Source organism: Falco naumanni, chromosome 3 (assembly GCF_017639655.2).
Source record: "Falco naumanni isolate bFalNau1 chromosome 3, bFalNau1.pat, whole genome shotgun sequence".
Lineage (NCBI taxonomy): Eukaryota > Metazoa > Chordata > Aves > Falconiformes > Falconidae > Falco > Falco naumanni.
The window spans coordinates 3940373-3959326 of record NC_054056.1 but is presented as its reverse complement, the minus strand read 5'-3'; the positions used below and the strand labels follow the sequence as shown (position 1 = coordinate 3959326).

The window sequence follows — 18954 nt, the reverse complement described above, 5'->3', positions numbered from 1 at the left end:
GCAGCCCGCACCGTGCAGGGATGCATGCGTGTGCATGCGTGTGCATGCGTGTGCAGCCCTGCCTGGCACCACCGGCCATGCCAAGGATGAGTTGGGGCTGGGGGGGGTCCATGCAGGCAGGGAGGGGGCCTGGCCTGCAGGGAGCTGCACACCCAACGCCTGCGCATGCACAGCCATGCCCTCGCCGTGTCTCTCCCCAGACGTGGGAGTCTGTGTGGTCCGAGGTGTCTGGGGTGGGGGTCCCCATCCCACAGTGATGGGGGGGCCCTGCCTGGAAAGCAGGAGGCTCCTCCCGGTCACGAACACCACCGTTTCCACAGCAACCTTAAAGGCCTACAGCTGCCATCTCTACTAACAAACCTGCGCTGGTAGCGTTCCCGGGGGATGCCGAGCCCCATCCCGGTGCTCATCACCCCAGCCTCGGAGCAGGGCACCCTCTCCCCACACCTGCCAGTCCCCAACCCATCTCCTCTGGCTGGCATCAGGGCTCACCTGCAACCCCCTTCCCTGCACCAAGACCCCCAAAAGACGCAGACCTCTTGCACCAAGAGGGATGGGCACCCCCAAACCATCCCTGCTCCAGCCCGGACAGGCAGGAGGAGCCGGTGGTGACCTACAAATGTCAGGCTGATGGGTTAATTAATTTCCCTCTTCCTCAGGCCGTTATCAGATGGAATAAGACGTCACCTGAGACTGTTAATTGGGCTAATTATTCCAGTTTCAGATTTTAAGTAATTAGTTACTGTTGTCTCCAGCCTTACTTCCACAGTTTTCTAAAAAGGTCAGGTGGTTCCCAGCTCCTGAGACCCATGAGATGGGGTGGAGGGGCTGCAGCGGGGGCTCAAACACACAGAGACCCCTGCACCAGCTGGGGACACTGGGGACAGCACGGTGGGAACCTGCCTCATTGTGCTCACCCTGGAGCTGGCAGGAGAGGGACGTCTCCGCCTTGATGGCAAAGGAAGGAAACCAAGAGAGAGAATAGGAGATGAAAGCGCAGGGTGAAGGATGGGGGCCAGGAGGAGCCCTCCCCAGCCCCCTCCTCCCTCCCTCCACCGCAACTGTGACGCCTGCTTCAGGCGGAGCTCCCCCCGCCAGACTGAGCCACTGTCACCCCCCCAGCGGTGCCCAGGTCCCCCGGGTACCTAATTCCTCCTTGTTTGAGGTTAGACTCCCCAAGGGGGAAATCTCAGCCTGGCGTTTTCAGCGAATGCAATTTTCCCGCGGGGTTTCCCAGTGGTTCGGCACAGAGACACACCGCGGCGGCGCAGGATGCCAGGCAGGAGCGTGGGCAGGAGCGCGGGCAGGAGCGCGGGCAGGAGCGCGGGCACACCGGCAGCACCTGCCCCGCCAAGGGTCATGGTGGCCAAAACCATAAAGCGATACCTGGTGCCCGTGGGGTCCCCACAGGGACCACCCGACATCCCGTGCGGGGCATCGGCAGAGGGGTGGGTGCCTGCCCAGGTGGCACATGCCAGGCAGAGAGACAAGCAGAACCAGCTCAGCCCCCAGCCTCATCCTCTCAAGGCACACCGTGCTTTCTCACAGCCTCATCCCCCGCTATTAATAGCCTTCACTAGCCTCCTCGGGAGCCATTTGCATATTTGATTGCAACTCTGAGGCGGGGCAGGGCCCTTCAATCAGCCGCTCCCGCAGTCTCATTTGCATGGTTTGACATTTTGTTCTGGGAGCGCTGACACCGGTGCTGTGGTGGGGGCCACGGCTCGGGCGGGGGAGGTGGGCACAGTGTCCCCAGGCAGCGGTGCTGGCCCGGGCACGCCACATGGACCACCCTGCGCCCACCTGGGTGCTGCGAGCAGAGCCGGCAGCACCTCCTCTGCCTGCCCCAAATCTGGCAGGGCGTGACGGAGCCTTGGTGGCCCATGTCCCCAGGTGCCCTGCTCTGCCCTGCCCCACTCGCCGGCCCGGCTGGCGGTGCCCTGTCCCCGTCCGACCTGTGCAGCGGGACCATGAGCCGTGCCCAGCCTGGCAGGCAGGGCGGGGGGTGGCGGGCACGGCCGGGGGGTGGCTGCCCGTCCTGCCAGCCCTGTCTGGAGCTGCTGCACATCAAAGGCCAGCGTCGGGCCGGGATGTCCCCGGGGAGGGGGGGACCCCGAGCCCCAGCGCACCCATTGGCATCCCCAGGGGAGCTGGGGGGGACGCGCTGCCGGGTCCCGGCTGGCCACGCAGCGTGGGGCGATCAGCACCGCGGACAGCGCCCGGCCTCCACGGCCACCACCATGGCCACCATGGCCACCACTGCCACCACGGCCACCATGGCCACCACTGCCACAGCCATGGCCACCATGCCCACAACTGCCACAGCCACCATGGCCACCACAGCCACCACCACGGCCACCACGACCACCACTGCCACAGCCACCATGGCCACCACTGCCACCACCACGGCCACCATGGCCACCACTGCCATAGCCATCATGGCCACCACAGCCACCATGACCACTACGGCCACCACTGCCACAGCCACTATGGGCACCACAGCCACCACTGCCACCACAGGCAGCCACCCTGCAGCCCTGCCGCCAGCCCCTCTTGCAGCCCCAGGCCAGGGCCACACCAGGCAGCAGCAGGAGGAGCTGGGCGGCTCCAGCGCCCAGGGCAGACATGGCCAGGAGCTGTGTTCCGGGACAGCCTTGCTTCCCCCCAGCTCTTGGCATCTCTCAGCAGGAAAAAACAACCCAGGGTGAGGCGTGGGATTGAGCCTGAGGATGATGGGGATCGGAGGAGGGCTCTGCTACTTCCCTCCCTCCTGCCTCAGTTTCCCCTCTAATAAAACCCACCAGAGAGTACAGGTTTGTCTCATGGAGAGGCAAGGTGGTGGGGGAAAACCAGGGAGAGGTACGGGGGGACCAAACTGCCAGCGTGATCATGCCAAGGAGCGAACCAAAGACAGGCAGGGCTCACAGCACAGATGTTGGCACCAGCTGTGCCACTCCCCGGCAGCAGAGCCATCTGGCAGGCAGGCAGACCCGGGGGTCCCCGGCTCCATCCACGGGCCAACACACAGACACCACAGAGGGGACCCTGCCCCACTCCAGGACACGCTTGGTCTGGCCATCCTGGGACTCAGCTCCCTGGAAAGCCACGGGCAGGCAAATCAACACCCACCCCGGGGGGGGCTCGGGGGAGGCCAGCATGTCCCCCCAGCTCTGAGCACGCAGCAAAGCCTCCCCCCTACATGGCCCGCTCCCCCCTCGCCCCGCAGCCAGCCACAGACCCCAGTGCTGCACAGCTCGGGGAGCGCTGGGCCTGGGGCAAGGGGGTCTCACCCCCCCTCATCCTGAGCAAATACCCGCGCTGAGACCACCGTGTCCCCAGGGCTGAGCGCACCACGTCCCCAAGTCCCCAAGCTCAGGCACAGCCCAGGCTGCCACCCACAGCATGCACAGCCCCAGCGCACACAGCCCCCAGCCCCAGTGTGCACAGCCCCTGGCCCCCAGTCCCGGCACACCCCGCACAACACGCACAGCCCCCCACCCCAGCAGACACGGCCCCCAGCCCAGCGCAGGGCTGCAGGGAAAGGCAGGAGAGACCTCTGGGCTGGGAACTCCCCATCCCGGCCGGGCAAGCTTCAAGGCTGTGCCGGGGCTTGTCTGGGCGAGGGCTGGCTGGGAGCCATACGCTGCACACCGAGACGGGGGGGGGGTGGCTGCCAGGGAGGAGGATTCGGCCAGGAAAGGGTTGGGAAAGGCTCCGAGGGGCTGCAGGCTACCGGCGGGGGGGGGGGGGGGCTCCCGCTCTGCCCGGGCTGGGGGCTGGGGGCACCGGGCTGCACCTCTGTGAACAAAGCAGGGCTGCCCCGGGAGAGGGGGTCTACAAGGCATGGACCCCCCTGCACAGAGCCAGACCCACTCCCCTCCCGCCCAGCAGCCCCTTCTCCTGCGCCCACCGCCCCACTCACCCTGCCACCGCTGCTAAGCCATGAAGTTGCCCGCCTGGGCTCGGCAGGAGCCGAAGGATGGAAGCGGCACGGCGGCTGGATTCGCTCTCTTCCTCCACAGTCCCTGTGGGCTGCCCATGCCGCGGCCAGGCCGTGCAGCGAGCGGCCACCAGCCCAGCAGGAGGTGTCCCCGGGGTCACGGCCACCCACGGCGGCGCGGCGGTGGCCACGCTCCGACACCGGCACCTTCCAGCAAGCGCAAGGCGGTGGCGGAGCCGTCGCCCCCGCACGTTGGGGACACACCCACGCACGCTCCCCGGCGCGCTCCGGCCACCCCCGCGCACCGCCACGCACCCCCGGGAAGGGGCTGCCCACGCCAGCAGCGCCCGCACGCCCACGCAGCACCCCGTACGCACCGCCCTGCTGCATCGCCACGCACAGGGATGGACGGACACGCAGCCACGCACGCCGGGATGGACGCACAGCCCTGCATGTTGGGACAGACATGCAGCCATGCATGCCAGGATGGACACACAGCCCTGCATGCCGGGACAGACACAAAGCCCCACATGCCAGGACGGACACACAGCCCCACGCGTCCAGAGGGACACACATCCCTGCATGCCAATACAGAAATGCAGCCCCACACGCCGTGACGGACACACGGCCCCACACACCCAGAGAGACACACAGCCCCACGCGCCCAGAGGGACACACAGCCCCACATGCCAGGATGGACACACAGCCCTACACACCAGGACAGACACACAGCCCCACACACCCAGAGGAACACGCAGCCCCACACACCAGGATGGACACGCAACCCCACACACCCAGAGGAACACGCAGCCCCACACACCAGGATGGACACGCAGCCCTGCAAGCTGGGACAGACACACAGCCCCACATGCCAGGATGGACACGCAGCCCCGCACACTGGGATGGATACATGGACACGCAGCCCCACATGCCAGGATGGACACACAGCCACCCCATACCACTGCTGCATCCCTGTGCATCTGGACAGCCCCACAGCCACGTGCACCCCGCTGCTCCCACCCCACAGATCCCCATGCACCTCTGCACCCCACAGGACCTGCATGCAGCCCTCACTCTGCCAGCTCCCTGCGTGCCCGCACCCCCAACACCCACCAGCACCCACTGCAGCTCCTCCACCATGGGGATGTCCCCAGCTGCCCCCACCCAGAGGACATGGGGGAGCCCAGAGAGACACATGCCCTGACATGAAACACTGAGACACCCTCAGCTCAGGTGCACCAAAGGCACCCAGGGCGCATCCACCTCCACGGGGTCTCGCCCCGACCCACCAGCTGGGCACACCGACCCAGCCGAGCTGCACCACCACGGCAGGAACAGCCACATCAAGACATGCAGCATCTCCCCACTAACAACCAGCTCACCATCTCCAAACCACTGGGCCCAGAGCCCCCAGTGCGACCACAGCTCCTCCACCCCTGGGGGAGATGGGGAGGGGGTGCCTTGGGCCAAGGCCACAGCACTGGGGATAGGACACCAGCAGGTCCCCCACCGGGCATCACGTCGGGATTCAGTACCTTCAGCTTTCGCAGTCCTCGCTCCAAAGCGGCACCCCCACACGCCCACGGACAGGCTGTTCTCCCGCTCCGCTCTGCCCACCAAAAACTTCAGCTAATTTCCAGCCCAAACGGCTCCCAGCCCTGCTGAGGGGAGAGGACCAGGCAGGCAGCGAGGCTCCTGCCACCGCCTGTCCTCCGAAGCTGCCAGTTTAAGGCCAAACAGACCCTCAGTGAAACACCGAGTGCTGGCAACCACGCCGCAAACATCTGTTCTTCCAACGGCATCATGATTCACAGGCTATTAATTGGGGCTTGGCAGCGCTGGGAAGTGTTTGCATCCCCTGGCTTCACTCAGAGCCACAACTCGCTGCCGACAAGGCCTGGGTGCCGGGGAAGGAGCCAAACCCAGCAATACACCGGCCGCAGTGGAGCCGCACCGGGACGGGCACGGTGCCCAGCTCCCGCACCAGCCGCCCGGTCCCCCAGGAGCAAGGCAGAACAAGCCCCAGGAAAACAGCAGCAGCAGCGCTCGGTGCTTGCCAGGAGCAGCCAGCATGGCACCACCAGCGCGGCAGCCCCAGCACCCAACGGAGCGGGGCTGCAGCACGGATGCCGCCTGCCCGGGCTCCCACTCAGCCGTGCACGGCGGGGTCCGTGGGTGCTGGTGAGTTCACCCCCAGCGCCGTGTTTCTGTAGGGTCTCCCCAGGGCACCGGCATCACCTGCCGCCACGGCATCGAGGGGAAGCGCAGAGCAGCACCCTGCTCCGGCAGCACCAGACAAAGGCTGTGAGAAGCCTCCTCCACCGACAGCCAAGAGAAATCTGAATTCAGAAGCTGATCAGAAACCATGTCATGGCTCCTTCCCACTCCAGCATTTGGGGAGGAGTGAGCTGGGGGGGGGCAATGTGGGAAATCTAATTAGGATTGAGGGCAGGTTGTAGAGGTGCTGCCATGGGAGCTGCAGGAGCACAGCTGCTGCAGGAGGGGGACACCAGCTGCCCGCAGCACCCCCAGCCCCGTGGAAACAGGGAAAGTACAAATTAATTCTCCTTAATCTGACAGGCACTTGCTCTGCTGCCACGTGCCGCCGCCACGTCTGGCAGAGAGCAGCCCGGGCCCCCCGCGGCTTGGCTCGCGTGCCCATGGCAGCCATGCCCTCTGTGTCCCCCCACGGCCAGCGCCGTACGGCCCTGGGATGAACCGCCGGGCAGGGCAGGGACAGCAGAAGGGGCTCGATCCTGCCCAGGCTGGGGGAGGTGAGTGAGGGGTGCTGAGCTCAGAGCCTGGCCTCCTCCTTGTCTCCTGGGGTGGCCTCCCCATGCTGCTGCTCATAAGGGAACTGGGCATCCCAGGGCCATCAAGAGGGCCACCATCCCACGGCCACTTTGGCAGCCCAGGCTGTACACCCAGGGGTGCCGGAGCCCCGAGGCCACGCTGAAGGGCGCTACGCAGGGCTGGCACGTCCCCCTCCCCTTGTCCTCCACTGGCATTGGCCATGCCCCATGCCACCTGCACCGCGGGGATGCCCTCCCTGATGTGAGGGATACAGGCTGCCACCTCCATCCGCCCCATGACCGGGATGTCTGCCAGGACACAGCCACCCGTGCACCCCGGCCCTCCCGGCGAGTCCCCCAGCTGCCGGCACGTCTCGCCTGCTATTCTTAGCTCTCCAGCGCTGCACTCTCCCGGCAATGGCACCGTATATTACTATTATTGCCGGCTGCCAACGTCTTGAAGCAAGCAGCCAGGATCTTGGTGGGGCTTCCACACCCCTGGTGACCTGTCGTTCAGTCCCTGCCGTGCTCTGGTCTTCAACAGGCTATTTCAGGAAATCCAATTTGGTGGGCAGAAGGAACGCAAGCCACACATTCAGCTCCTGAGCTGGATCCAGGCTCCTCGCGTCGCCGCTCAGATCCAGATTTTAGCTTCGCCCGTGATGGCAATAAGGGCCAAGAGTCACCTTTGGCTCCAGATCCAAATTTCTAGCTGGGTGGGATCCAGGGTTTTGGATCAGCTTGTCAGAGAGACACGAGTGTCTGCAAAACCTGGATCTGGAGCTCCAGCCCCAGCCGCAGCAGCAGCACCTGGGCATGAGACCCCAGCTCGGGGCCTGATCCTGCCTGCATGGGTGGGCAGACCTGTGGAGACTCACACCAGCGCAGCCACCAGCCTCGGGGCTCCTGCCCAGGCCCTGTGTCCCGCAGGTCCCGGCACGACGCTGCCTCTGAGCTGGTGATGGGGAGGTTGAAGGAAGCCCCCCCAGGGACACCCAGCCTGCGCTCCCCACCACCCTGCACTCCCTCCCCGTGCCTTGCCCAGGCTGGCAGGAGGGCTGGGGGCTGCTCCTCCAGCCCACACCACAGCACAAGCCCTGGCACTCAGGAGGGAGATTTGGGCACCAGGGGCTTGGAGCCTGCTTGCCCGTGGGGACACCATGGTTGTGTCACCCACTCCCCACAGCAGGGATGCCTGGAGCCAGTCCCGGTGCCCAGGCTTGGTGGGGTAACAACCCCCAAGGTGGCCCCGGAGGTGGCTCATGCCCGCACCGCCTTGTGCCAGTGCTCTTGCTGCCCCCAGAGCCAAGGGCCCCTCCAGCTCAGATGCTCCACAGTCACTTTGATGGTGATTTTTTTCCCTCTCGGCCTGGCCTGCACTTGAATAGCGCTTTGAAAGGGCTGACATGCCTTCCAGCCTCCTGAGCGTGGCCGTGCCCATCTCCTGGTGGCTGTCCCCCTTCTCCATCCCCCAGCAGATGGGGTCCTCAAGGGCTGGGAGCCGTGGACACGTGCGGGCAGACAGTGGAAGCACTGGGGCGAGGAACCGAGATAGACGGGAAATGACATCCATTTCCTAAAGGGGAATCTGTGCTGGTGGCCAGATCCTGCCCTGATTTACACCAAGGGAGGCCACCTGCTCCCAGCTCGGACTCTGGTGGGGGCAGCCAGCACCCAACAGCCTGGCTCTGTCCCCTCCTGCCTGCTCGGGGCTTCATGGCCAGCGCGGGGGGCAGGCAGGGACCCGCTGCGGGCAGCCCCGGGAGGGAGGTGATGTGCAGGGCTGGATGTCACGGGATGGAGAGAGACGGGATGGAGAGCGGTCCCAGCGCCAACTTGCTCTGCAGGTTTGGCACAGGGTGGAGGGATCGGATCGGCTTCTCCAACAAAACTCAACCGTCCAGGGGAAGGCAGGTGACGAGAGGAGAGAGACCCCCGCAAAGCTCCCCTCGGCTGCCAAGGCTGCGCTGTGCCATGGAGCCTGGATGCACGGGGAGAGTCACAGCTCGGCTCGTGCTCCCTGCCAGCCCCCAGCACCCACCGGCAGCCCCGGATCCGGGACCCCCAGCACCCAGTCCCCCTGCCCCGCAGCCCTCCCAGGGGGGTCACCACCAGGCTGGGGAGGGGTCCTGGGCCTGGCCGGCCCCGGCCCGAGCCCTCTGCAGCGGGAGAGCACCAGGATGGCTGCTGTCACCTTCCAGGGAGACAGGCTGGGGGGGCTGGGGGCTTCAGCCCCCTCCCCACAGCCCCAGGAGCTGGGGGGGGCCCGCACCCCTTCTCCCGCACCCACCGCGGGGTCCCGACCCGCCGCGCTGGCTGAGCCGAGCACTGCGCTGCCCCCAGCCATCTTGCCGGCTCCCCCCCAGCACCCGCCCGGCAGGGCTGGATGGATCCCCGCGCCACACGCCCCGTCTCCTGGGGGGGGGGGGGCCGTCCCGCACGGCCCCGGTGGGGAAAGCCGCCCCCCCCCCCCCCCCCGAAAGGCACCGCGGATCCCCCGGGAGCGGGACCCCCGCCCGGCCGGCGATGCCCCCGCGGCAGCAGCAGCCCCGGGCGCGCAGCCCCGCGGTACCGGCCCGGGCAGCGCCGGGACACAGCCCCCCCCGCGCCCCCGCCGCTCTTACCCCGCTCCCGCCGCCTACATCCTCCGGCCGCTGCCGGGGGGCTCCCCGACGGCCCGGCCCCGCCGCCCCGGCCCCGCCGCCCCCGGCCCCGCCGCCCCGGCCCGGCTGCTCCCGGCTCGGCCCGGGCCGGCGGCACCATGCGAGTGGCGGCGGCCCCGCAGTGCAGCGCGGCTGGGCGCGGAGCGGTGCGGAGCGGTGCGGAGCGGTGCGGAGCCGCCGCCGCGGCGCAGCCAAGACACGGCGGTGGATTTTCCCCGGGAGTCAGAGCGGGCGGCGGCGGCGCAAGATGGCTCCGGTGCGGCTCTGCCGCCGCCTCCCGGCACCCCGGGACCCCCGGGGTGGGGAAGGGGAGGGGGGGGAGAGGGGGGCATCGGGGACCTGCCGCCGGCGGGGCACGCGGCGTGGGCTGGCACCGGGACAGGAGGTACCCGCCCGTGGGCATCCCCTGGGGCACCCCGGGGTGGGGGGCACCCTGGGACCTGCCAGCCAGTCCTGCCCGTGGGCACACTGCCTGCCCGGCCAGGGAGGGGTACCGGGACAGCCGTGGGGCACCGGGATAGCTGTGGGGTACCGGGATAGCTGTGGGGCACCGGGATAGCTGTGGGGTGCCGGGATAGCTGTGGGGCACCGGGATAGCTGTGGGGTACCTGGATAGCTGTGGGGCACCGGGATAGCTGTGGGGTACCGAGATAGCTGTGGGGCACCGGGATAGATATGGGGTACCTGGATAGCTGTGGGGCACAGGTATAGCTATGGGGTACCTGGATAGCTGTGGGGCACCGGGATAGCTATGGGGTACCTGGATAGCTGTGGGGCACCGGGATAGCTGTGGGGTACCTGGATAGCTGTGGGGCACCGGGATAGATATGGGGTACCTGGATAGCTGTGGGGCACAGGTATAGCTATGGGGTACCTGGATAGCTGTGGGGCACCGGGATAGATATGGGGTACCTGGATAGCTGTGGGGCACCGGGATAGCTGTGGGGTACCTGGATAGCTGTGGGGCACAGGGATAGCTATGGGGTACCGAGATAGCTGTGGGGCACCGGGATAGATATGGGGTACCGAGATAGCTGTGGGGCACCAGGATAGCTCTGGGGTACCAGAATAGCTATGGGGCACTGGGATAGCTATGGGGTACTGGGATAGCTGTGGGGTACCAGGATAGCCGTGGGGCACAGGGATAGCCATGAGGTACTGGGATAGCCATGGGGCACTGGGATAGCTGTGGGGTACCAGGATAGCCGTGGGGCACAGGGATAGCCATGAGGTACTGGGATAGCCATGGGGCACCGGGATAGCTGTGGGGTACCAGTGCAGCCACAGAGCACCAGATTAGCCATGGGGTACTGGGACAGCCATGGGGTACTGGGACAGCCACAGGATACCGGGATACCCATGGGGTACTGGGAGAGCCATGGGGTAGGGTACTGGGACAGCCATGGGATACCGGGACAGCCGTGGGATACTGGGAGAGCTGCAGGGTACTGGGACACTCACGGGCAAGGCACAGCCCCCCAGGGGCCCAGCCTGCTGCCAGCAGACCGGGGGCTGCCAGCCCGCCAAGCCCCTTGCACCACACCATGTAATTTGCCAACAGTAATAATAATAATAGTAATAATTACGGCACGAGCAGGTTAGAAGTGCAGCAGAACAATAACCTGGTTAAACGCCTTGCTGCGTGCGGTGGCGGGAGCCACACCGCAGCACGTGCCCAGCCCTGGCACCATGCCGGCGCTGAAGCCCCCAGCCACGCCACGTGGGAGCCCGTGCCCGATGCGTGGGGGGACACGGCTCAGGCAAGCACCTGCGGGGGGGTCAGCAGCTGCGTGTCCAGGCGTTTTGTGTCCCAGAGCTGCGGTCCTTAGCCGAGCTGGCTGTGCCACCAGGCAGGGCTGTCCCCAGCCACGGCCATGCCATCAGTCACCCAGGGGGATGGCCAGGGCTGGAGGACACACGTGTTTCCCGGGGTGGCACAGGGCACCAGGAGAGCAGCACGCTGCAGGGAGCGTGTGGTCAGACCCAGGCCCTGCTGCCATCGCTGCGGCTCTGCAGAGCCACCCCCAGCTCAGGGCGCTCTGCTCAGCAGCCCCGCGGCCCCCATCACTGTCCCCCACCCAGGGCACTCTGCCAGAGCCAGAGCTGGGGCTGGGGCTGCCCCCTCCCCTGGCGTGCAGAGAGCAACCCCCCCCCCCGAAAATCCTGCTGCCCCTGGGAGGGGATCCCCAGCCCCCACCCTTGCCAGGCCCTGCAGCACCCCGCATCGCCACCCGCACAGCTGCTCCTGCTGCATGGGGGGAGCGGAGGGCTGCCCACCCCGCTGAGCAGTTATATAAAAGGATTAAAATTTAATATAAACTTCAAAAGGGGAATAACCGGGTGGTCAAAGATGGCTGGGCCAGGGCTGGGTGTGGAGCAGAGCCAGCCTTGGCCACGTCCCGGCTTTGCCAAGACACGGCACTGTGGCACACGGAGACCTGCGCCACCCAGCCTGGCCCATGGGCACAGCCGCATAGAGTCAGAGCAAAGTGCCCGGGTGCCACGGGCAGCCTGGCGTCCTGCGAGCCCACGCCATGTGTCCCGTGCAGCGGGCTGCCTGAGTGACGGGGTGCATGATTCCCACGGCACATGGAGACCCTGTCTCCCCAGGGCCCAGCCTTGCCCCACACCTTTGCCTCCCCACTGGCAGCCGAGCAGCCTTTCCTAACCCACCACCGCCAGGAAGAGCATCACCCAGCCGTCCCAGTGCCGGGCTGTGCCAGTGGTCCCCGGGCAGCCCGTCTCCTCCTGCCCGATGCCTCATGCTTCCTTCCCAGGGACTGGTGGGTTGGAGAGTGCTTGGAGCATCCCTGTGCTGGGGGGCCAGACCCTTGGCTGGGGGAGCAGCTGCTGGATCCCAGTCCCCACCACAGTCCCCCAGAGCCAGCGTGGCTGCGCAGCACCCACTGCTCCCACCCGTGCAGCGCCGGGGAGCGAGGCTGTGGCAGCGGCAGGAACGAGTCGGAGCTGGGAAAACACCATCTTCCACCCACGCAGCCGCCCACGGCCCTGCGCCAGCTCCGCCGCCCCCACCGCGTGCCGGGCCCGCCGGGAAGGTGGGCGGCGGGCACGGGGCTGGGGGCTGTGCTGTGCCCACCATGGCCACCCACCCCTGGGTAGGGCAGGGATGGGGCAGGGGGGAGCAGGGCCCCGCAGCCCCCCTGTGCAGGAGCTGCCCTGGAGCAGGGCTGAGCTGGGGCTGGGGGGGCAGGGCTGGGGGGCTGGGGGCTGCCCTGTACCCGGCTCTGCCCCAGGGTACAGGAGTGCTGGCACTGCTCGGTGTGCGGCACAGGCGCCCGCCAGCAAAGAGACCGGGGAAGCCTTTGGCTCATTCATTTTTAATCCTGGCTGAGAGCAGGAGGGATGCAGGCACAAGGCTCGGGAATGCTGCAGGATGGGGCTGGCTGCAGTGCCCCGAACAGCCCCCCCCGGGCAGCCCAGCTCATGCCACGGGTGTCTTTGATCACGAGTGTCTCCAGGGGACAGAGACCCCCCCGGGCAGGAACAGCAAACCCCGGGCATCCCTCCCTGTCCTGTCTCACTGCATCCCACTACAGCTCAGCCTCACCTGCAGCAGCTCAGCCCCCCCCTCACTGTGCGAGCCCCCCCAGTGCCTGTGAATGCAGAGGGCAGGATCTGTGCATGAGCAGAAACCGTGGGCCTGAGAGCACGTGGGGACCCGCAGAGAGCAGAGATGGAGGTGGGGGAGTGCATGAAGCCAGAGCTTCTCCCACGCTGCTCCCCATCCTTAGCCTAATGCCAGGTACCCCATCCCACCGGGACTGAGGTGCTGGGCCAGACAGGGGGCAGGACCCCAGCGCCCACCCTGCTACGAGGAGGCAAAGGAGGACGCGCGGGCACTGGGCACGGCGGGGGCCGGCGGGGAGAGCGGGACGCACCGGCCAATCTTGCGCAGGGTCCGTCCCAGGTCAGCACGGAAGCGCCGGATGGAGAAGCAGTAGATGAGGGGGTCGAGGCAGCTGTTGAGGCTGAGCAGGGCCACGCTCAGTGTGTGCAGCATGTCCAGGGTGGCAGGGGGCCTGCAGAGTGGCACGGGGGGCTGGCTGCCCACCCAGGGGGCCAGCGTGAGGTGGTAGGGGGCCACGCAGACCACGAAGACCAGCAGCATCCCCAGCACCATGGCGCGCGCCTGCTGCCGGTGGAAGCCCGGCGAGGCGGCGGTGGGCACCGAGAGCGCCCGGGCGATGGAGGCATAGGTGCCCAGCACCACCAGGAAGGCAGCAGTGAAGAAGCCCACCATGGCGTAGGCGTACACCCGCTGCCGGCCATGCTGCTCAAAGCAGGCGGTGGTCCCGGCGCGGGTGGGGAAGGTCTGCCGGGTGGCCAGGGTGGGCACGGCGCAGCCCAGCCCCAGCAGCCAGGCCAGGGCACAGGCCAGCGCGGCCCCCCGGCGCCCCGTCAGCGGCAGCTCCCGCCGTGCCGCCCGCACCGCGCAGTACCGGTTGAAGCTGATGAGCGCCATGAAGGTGATGGCACTGTAGGTCGCCAGGTAGTAGGCGGCCCCGGCCAGGCGGCAGGCAGCCTCCGACAGCAGCCAGTCCCCCCCGGCCAGGTAGTAGGGGATCCAGAGGGGCAGGGTGAGGTTGAAGAGGATGTCGGCCAGCGTGAGGTTGATGAGGTAGATGCGGATGGCCTTCCTCACCTTGCCGCTCTGCAGGAAGACCAGCAAGGCCACCAGGTTGCCCGGCAGCCCCACGCACAGCACCAGGCAGTAGACAGCAGGAACCAGCACGAACTGCAGCGGGTCGCTGGGCATGCACTCGCCGGGGTGCTCAGCCAGCAGCGGCCCCGACGCCGAGCCGTTCATCCTGGGCTCCTGCAAAGATGGGGGGACGGTCAGTGGCATGGCCCTGGACACAGCCCTCGGGGGACATGGAAGGGACATTGACCTGGACGGGGCGACCTCTCTGGCTGGCAGCTGCCGTAGCTGGCGGGACCAGAGGCAGAGCCACCCCGTGGGGATGCCACCGTCTGCCAGATGGGCTCAGCCTCCAACGGCAAGAGGCGAGGGGCTCTGGGATCCCGTCCCAGCCAACCCCAGCCATGTCCCCCCCACGCGAGGGATCCCAGCGGCTGCCGTCAGCGGTCCAGCCAGGGCGCCCCGGCGAGCGGCAGGCGCAGCTGTGCCCTGGCCAAGGGGCAGAGCCGCTGCCGGAGGCACCCGGGGGTGCTGTGCCGGCTCCAGTGCTGGCTCCAGTGCCGGCTCCAGCTGGCAGCTGCAAGGATTAACACCTCCCACGCAGCCATGTGCTTGCTGGGACCACCCAGCCCCGGCCCGTTCCCAGCACCCTAAATCCCCCCACGGAGCCCACCCGCGGGGACATCACCCACCGCCGGCTCAGCACACACCGGAGAGGGCACGGACATGGGGTGTACGAGCATGGGGCCACAGCCCCCCGTGCCCCCCAGCCCTGCACCAGGCAGGTTTGCCAGTCCTGGCCATGGAAAACGACGCTGTGCCGCAATGGCTGTGTCCCAGGGCTGCATCTATTTCACCTCCCGTCACTGCCTGCCCACACCTCACTGACAGCACTGACTCACCCAGCGGGTGTTTTCCAGCACGGCAGCGCCGGATTCGGCACACGCAGCACCCAGCACCAGGCTGAGGCATGGAAGACATGAGGGGGACTCAAGGCTCATCCCAGTGGGCTCCAGTTGTTCTGCAGAGCCAGCACAGACCCCCAAGGAGCCCCCAGCTCCCTCAGAGCCCCCCCTTCCCCTTCCCTTCCCCCAGCCCTGTTGGCCCAGGGGATGCTCCGTCTCACCCACACCAAGCTGGTTACTTACCCCACTGGGTCAGGCTGGACCGGCTGCGTCCCCTCCGGCTGCTCCTCGCTGTCTGATCCAGCCAGGCTGGGGAAGGCTTTAAGTGCTGGAGGAGGCAGGAGCTGCCTGATCCCCCCAGCCACCCCACCCCCCGCCACCATCCCAAGCCCCTGTGGGGGTCAGTGCCTGCGGGACAGCAGCTGGAACGGGCAGAGCACCTGCGTGTGTATGTAACGGAGGATTCCTCGCTGGAGCCATGGTAAGACCCCCTGCGCCGGCTGACGGGGCTGGGGGTACACGGGGGGGACCTGCCACCCCCCCCCTCCACGTGCCCCCAGCCCTGTCTAGGACCATTTCCCAGAGCCTTTTTCCCACCCACGCCAGGATGAAAGCAGCAGAGGGTCAAGTTTCCACACCCAGCAGCTGGGGGGAAAGGGGGATGCCCTGAAAGGGATCAAAGCAGGAATCTGCTCCTCCCGGCTCTCAGTGCTTTTCTTGGCTTAAAGCTCAAATCAGGGGGAGCACAACCCCAGCCCCCCCACCCCCCACCCCCAGCTCTGTGAGCATCTGACTCACTGCCTGGCGTGGCCCTGCAAATTGTGGATGCTCCTTTGGGACACCAAAGGTGCCACCCCCAAGGTGGTTCAGGTCCCACTGGGGGTACGGGGGTGTTGTACCCCCTCTGCTCATCCCAAGACGGCCAGTCTCCCCCCCCCCCACCAGCACAGCCGCCCTACTGGGAGATGCACCGGGTACAAATGTGATCTTGGGGTTCATCCCAAGTGGATCACATTGGCTGTGCCCATCTGGGGTGGCGGAGGGCCCTGCACCCACAGGGTGCAAGATCCAAAAAAACCCACGTGCCTGCCCAGGCACAAGGTTTTGAGGAAGGGGGGGGGGTCACGCTGCTGCCGTTGCCCCCCCCCCCAGATGTACAAGCAGCCTGGCACATTGCTAGGTGGCTCTGGCCAGCCGGGGGGCTCCCAGCCCCACATGGGCTCTCCCCACTGGCTCTGTCTCCGTGTCAGCTGCCACCAGCTCCTGCCTGTCCCCAGCCCTTGACTCCGGGCACTGCTCCAGGGGGGGCCAGGACATCCCCTCAGCGTGGCGGGAGGCAGAAATCAACAGGGGAGGCAAAATGAAAAACAAGAAGCTTTATTCCAAAAAATGAGAGCCTCCAGGAGAGCAGAGCCAGCCCCAGCTCGACATGGCCAAACGCCGGGAAGAGCTGGACACCTTGTGCGAGTTCAGCGATGGAGCTCCTGGAGCGGCGGTGGTGCCACGGCCACCGTGCCACCGCACCAGCCCCAGGTCCTGCAGCACAGGGACAACCGACACCAAGGTCCCCACCAGTGGCAGGAGGGGACACACCGCCTCAGCAGCAAGTTACCTCCCAGGACGTGATGCTGTCCCCAAAAATATCATAAAGGCATCGCTTCCCACCAGCCGAGCCATCCGTCCTTCCCAGCACCGGTCACTCGAACTTGGGCTTGGCGGGGGCCGCGTGCCCGCGGATGTTGAGCAGCAGGAGGAGACCGAGGCAGAGGGTGGCGGGGGCACACATGGCCAGGGGCTCCCGCAGCACCAGCAGTGTGTAGATGGCACCTGGGCGAGGAGCAGAACGGGGGAATAGGGGTCCCTGCCCGAGGGTCCCCTGGGACCCCACACGGGGTGATGGGACCCCACACGGGGTGATGGGCTCCCGCTTGCTCTCACCGATCATGATGACGCTGAGGATGAAGTTGCTGATCTCCTGCAGGAGCTGGGGCCCGAACGCCAGCAGCAGCCCGGCCACCGCCTCCACCCAGCCCACCACCTCCAGGTACCAGCCCGGCTCCGGCGCGAACCCCAGCTCCTTCAGGGGGAACACCTCGGCGTACCGCACGAACTGCGACTGCTGCGGAGGGCAGGAGGGGACAGAGCAGCCCTGAGCCTGGGGTGGGGGGCACAGCCCCTCCGGCAGGGTCTGCTGTGCTCAGCCCTGTGCCCCAAGGGGTTCAATCCTGCACACCAGCACCCCAGCCTGCTCATTGCCCCCAGGGGGGCTCAGCCCAGCAGCCCCGCACCCCAGCCTGCTCATTACCCCTGCCGAGGGGCTCAGCCTTGAACCCCCCGGGGCTCAGCCCCACACCCCAGCCCGCTCATTCCCATCCAGGGGGCTCAGCCCTGTACCCCAGCACCTCAACCTGCTCACTCCCCCCAGGGGGCTCAGCCCCGTACCCCCAGGGGATCATTCCAGCACGCCAACCTGCTTATTCCCCCCAGGGGGCTCAGCCCTGCACCCCAGGGGATCGTTCCTGCACCCCAGCCTGCCCATTCCCCCCCCCAGGGGCTCAGCGCTGTGGCTCAGCACCCCACCCTGCGTGCTCCCCCCAGCTCAGCCCCCCGGCACCGCGCAGCCCCCCCCGGTGCAGCTCAGGCCCCCCGCACCGCGCAGCCCCCACACACTGCGCAGCCCCCCCGGCACCGCACAGCCCCCCCCGGCGCAGCTCAGCCCCGCCGGAACCGCGCAGCCCCCCCCCCCCCCCCCCCCCATCGCTCAGCCCCCCCCCGGCGCAGCTCAGCCTCGCGGCACCGCGCAGCCCCCTGCGCAGCGAAGCCCCCCCGACACCGCGCAGCTCCCCGCGCAGCGCAGCCCCCCCCGGCACCGCGCAGCCCCCCCCGGCGCAGCTCAGCCCCGCGGCACCGCGCAGCCCCCTGCGCAGCGAAGCCCCCCCGACACCGCGCAGCTCCCCGCGCAGCGCAGCCCCCCCCCGGCGCAGCGCAGCCCCCCCCGCACCCACCATGTAGCGGTGCAGGTCGGCCGAGAGCAGGGCCGAGAGCTTCCCGGCGCCCGCCAGCAGGAAGAACAGCCCCAGCAGGACGCGCAGCGCTCGGAACGCCGCCGCCATGGCGGGCACGGGCGGGGGCGGCGGGCGGGGCCACGGGGCTCGGCTCCGGCCCGGGCACGGACCCCCCCCCCCGCGGGGCACGGACCCCCCCCGCGCTGTGAGGCCCACATCCCCCCGGCCAGCACCACCCTCCCACCGAACCTGGGCTGGGTGACAGTAAATAAATAGGGCTGGGGGGTGGGATAAAACTGTGCGGGCACAGCGGGCCCTGGGCCAGCACCCGCAAAGGGACCGGGTGCAGGCAGCGGCACAGGCAGGTTGCCAGCGGCTGGGGTTAGCCACACAGCGGGCTGGGCAGCCAGGCAGCACAGCAGGGCAGCCGGGCTGTTAGCCAGGCAGTAGATTGGTTAGCCATGCAGCAGGGCTGGGTAGCCAGGCGGCAGACTGGTTAGCCACGCAGCACGGCCGGGTAGCCAGGCGGCAGACTGGTTAGCCACGCAGCAGGGCTGGGTAGCCAGGCGGCAGACTGGTTAGCCACGCAGCACGGCCGGGTAGCCAGGCGGCAGATTGGTTAGCCACGCAGCAGGGCCAGGTAGCCAGGCGGCAGATTGGTTAGCCACGCAGCACGGCCGGGTAGCCAGGCGGCAGACTGGTTAGCCACGCAGCAGGGCTGGGTAGCCAGGTAGCAGACTGGTTAGCCACGCAGCATGGCCGGGTAGCCAGGCAGCAGACTGGTTAGCCACGCAGCAGGGCTGGGTAGCCAGGTAGCAGACTGGTTAGCCACGCAGCAGGGCTGGGTAGCCAGGCAGCAGATTGGTTAGCCACGCAGCAGGGCTGGGTAGCCAGGTAGCAGACCAGTTAGCCACGCAGCTGAGCCGGGCGTTGCTGCCAGCGGCTGCTGCCCTCCCCGCACTGCCCAGGCCTGCGCCGCTGCCAGCACT

General features: G+C 67.7%; 3 protein-coding genes across 5 annotated transcripts in view; all 3 read right to left on the bottom strand.

Annotated features, from left to right (window-relative positions):
• DLGAP3 (DLG associated protein 3) overlaps nucleotides 1-9406 on the bottom strand; it is a 28244-nt gene extending 18838 nt beyond the window's left edge. Inside the window, exon 1 of one of the 3 annotated variants that reach the window (XM_040588438.1) lies at nucleotides 9357-9406. The gene's annotated coding sequence lies outside the window, so the exon portion shown is untranslated. Of the gene's footprint in view, nucleotides 1-3922; nucleotides 4226-9356 lie in introns of those variants that run through there. The other 2 variants (XM_040588439.1, XM_040588436.1) reach the window with 2 other exon arrangements.
• Nucleotides 9407-13224: 3818 nt separating this feature from the next.
• On the bottom strand, nucleotides 13225-14223 carry LOC121084499 (platelet-activating factor receptor-like). The gene has a single exon (XM_040586027.1). The coding sequence runs from the start codon at nucleotides 14221-14223 to the stop codon at nucleotides 13225-13227; it is 999 nt and encodes a 332-aa protein (XP_040441961.1).
• Nucleotides 14224-16321: 2098 nt separating this feature from the next.
• Nucleotides 16322-18087, bottom strand: TMEM35B (transmembrane protein 35B). Its single transcript, XM_040586849.1, has 3 exons — nucleotides 17966-18087; nucleotides 16899-17079; nucleotides 16322-16787 (listed from the first exon to the last, which is right to left on the bottom strand). Exons 1-3 carry the CDS (start codon nucleotides 18071-18073, stop codon nucleotides 16657-16659), a joined length of 420 nt encoding a protein of 139 aa, XP_040442783.1. The 5' UTR covers nucleotides 18074-18087; the 3' UTR covers nucleotides 16322-16656.
• Nucleotides 18088-18954: the final 867 nt, after the last annotated feature.

Bases quoted from the DNA above. Each gene is read 5' to 3' on its own strand.
- LOC121084499 (XM_040586027.1), bottom strand. From the start codon at position 14,223: ATGAACGGCTCGGCGTCGGGGCCGCTGCTGGCTGAGCACCCCGGCGAG.
- TMEM35B (XM_040586849.1), bottom strand. From the start codon at position 18,073: ATGGCGGCGGCGTTCCGAGCGCTGCGCGTCCTGCTGGGGCTGTTCTTC. The intron at 17,080-17,965 runs GTGGGTGCGGGG...TGCCCTCCGCAG, and splicing joins CCGACCTGCACCGCTACATG to CAGTCGCAGTTCGTGCGGTA. The intron at 16,788-16,898 runs GTGAGAGCAAGC...CTCCTCGCCCAG, and splicing joins CCTCAGCGTCATCATGATCG to GTGCCATCTACACACTGCTG.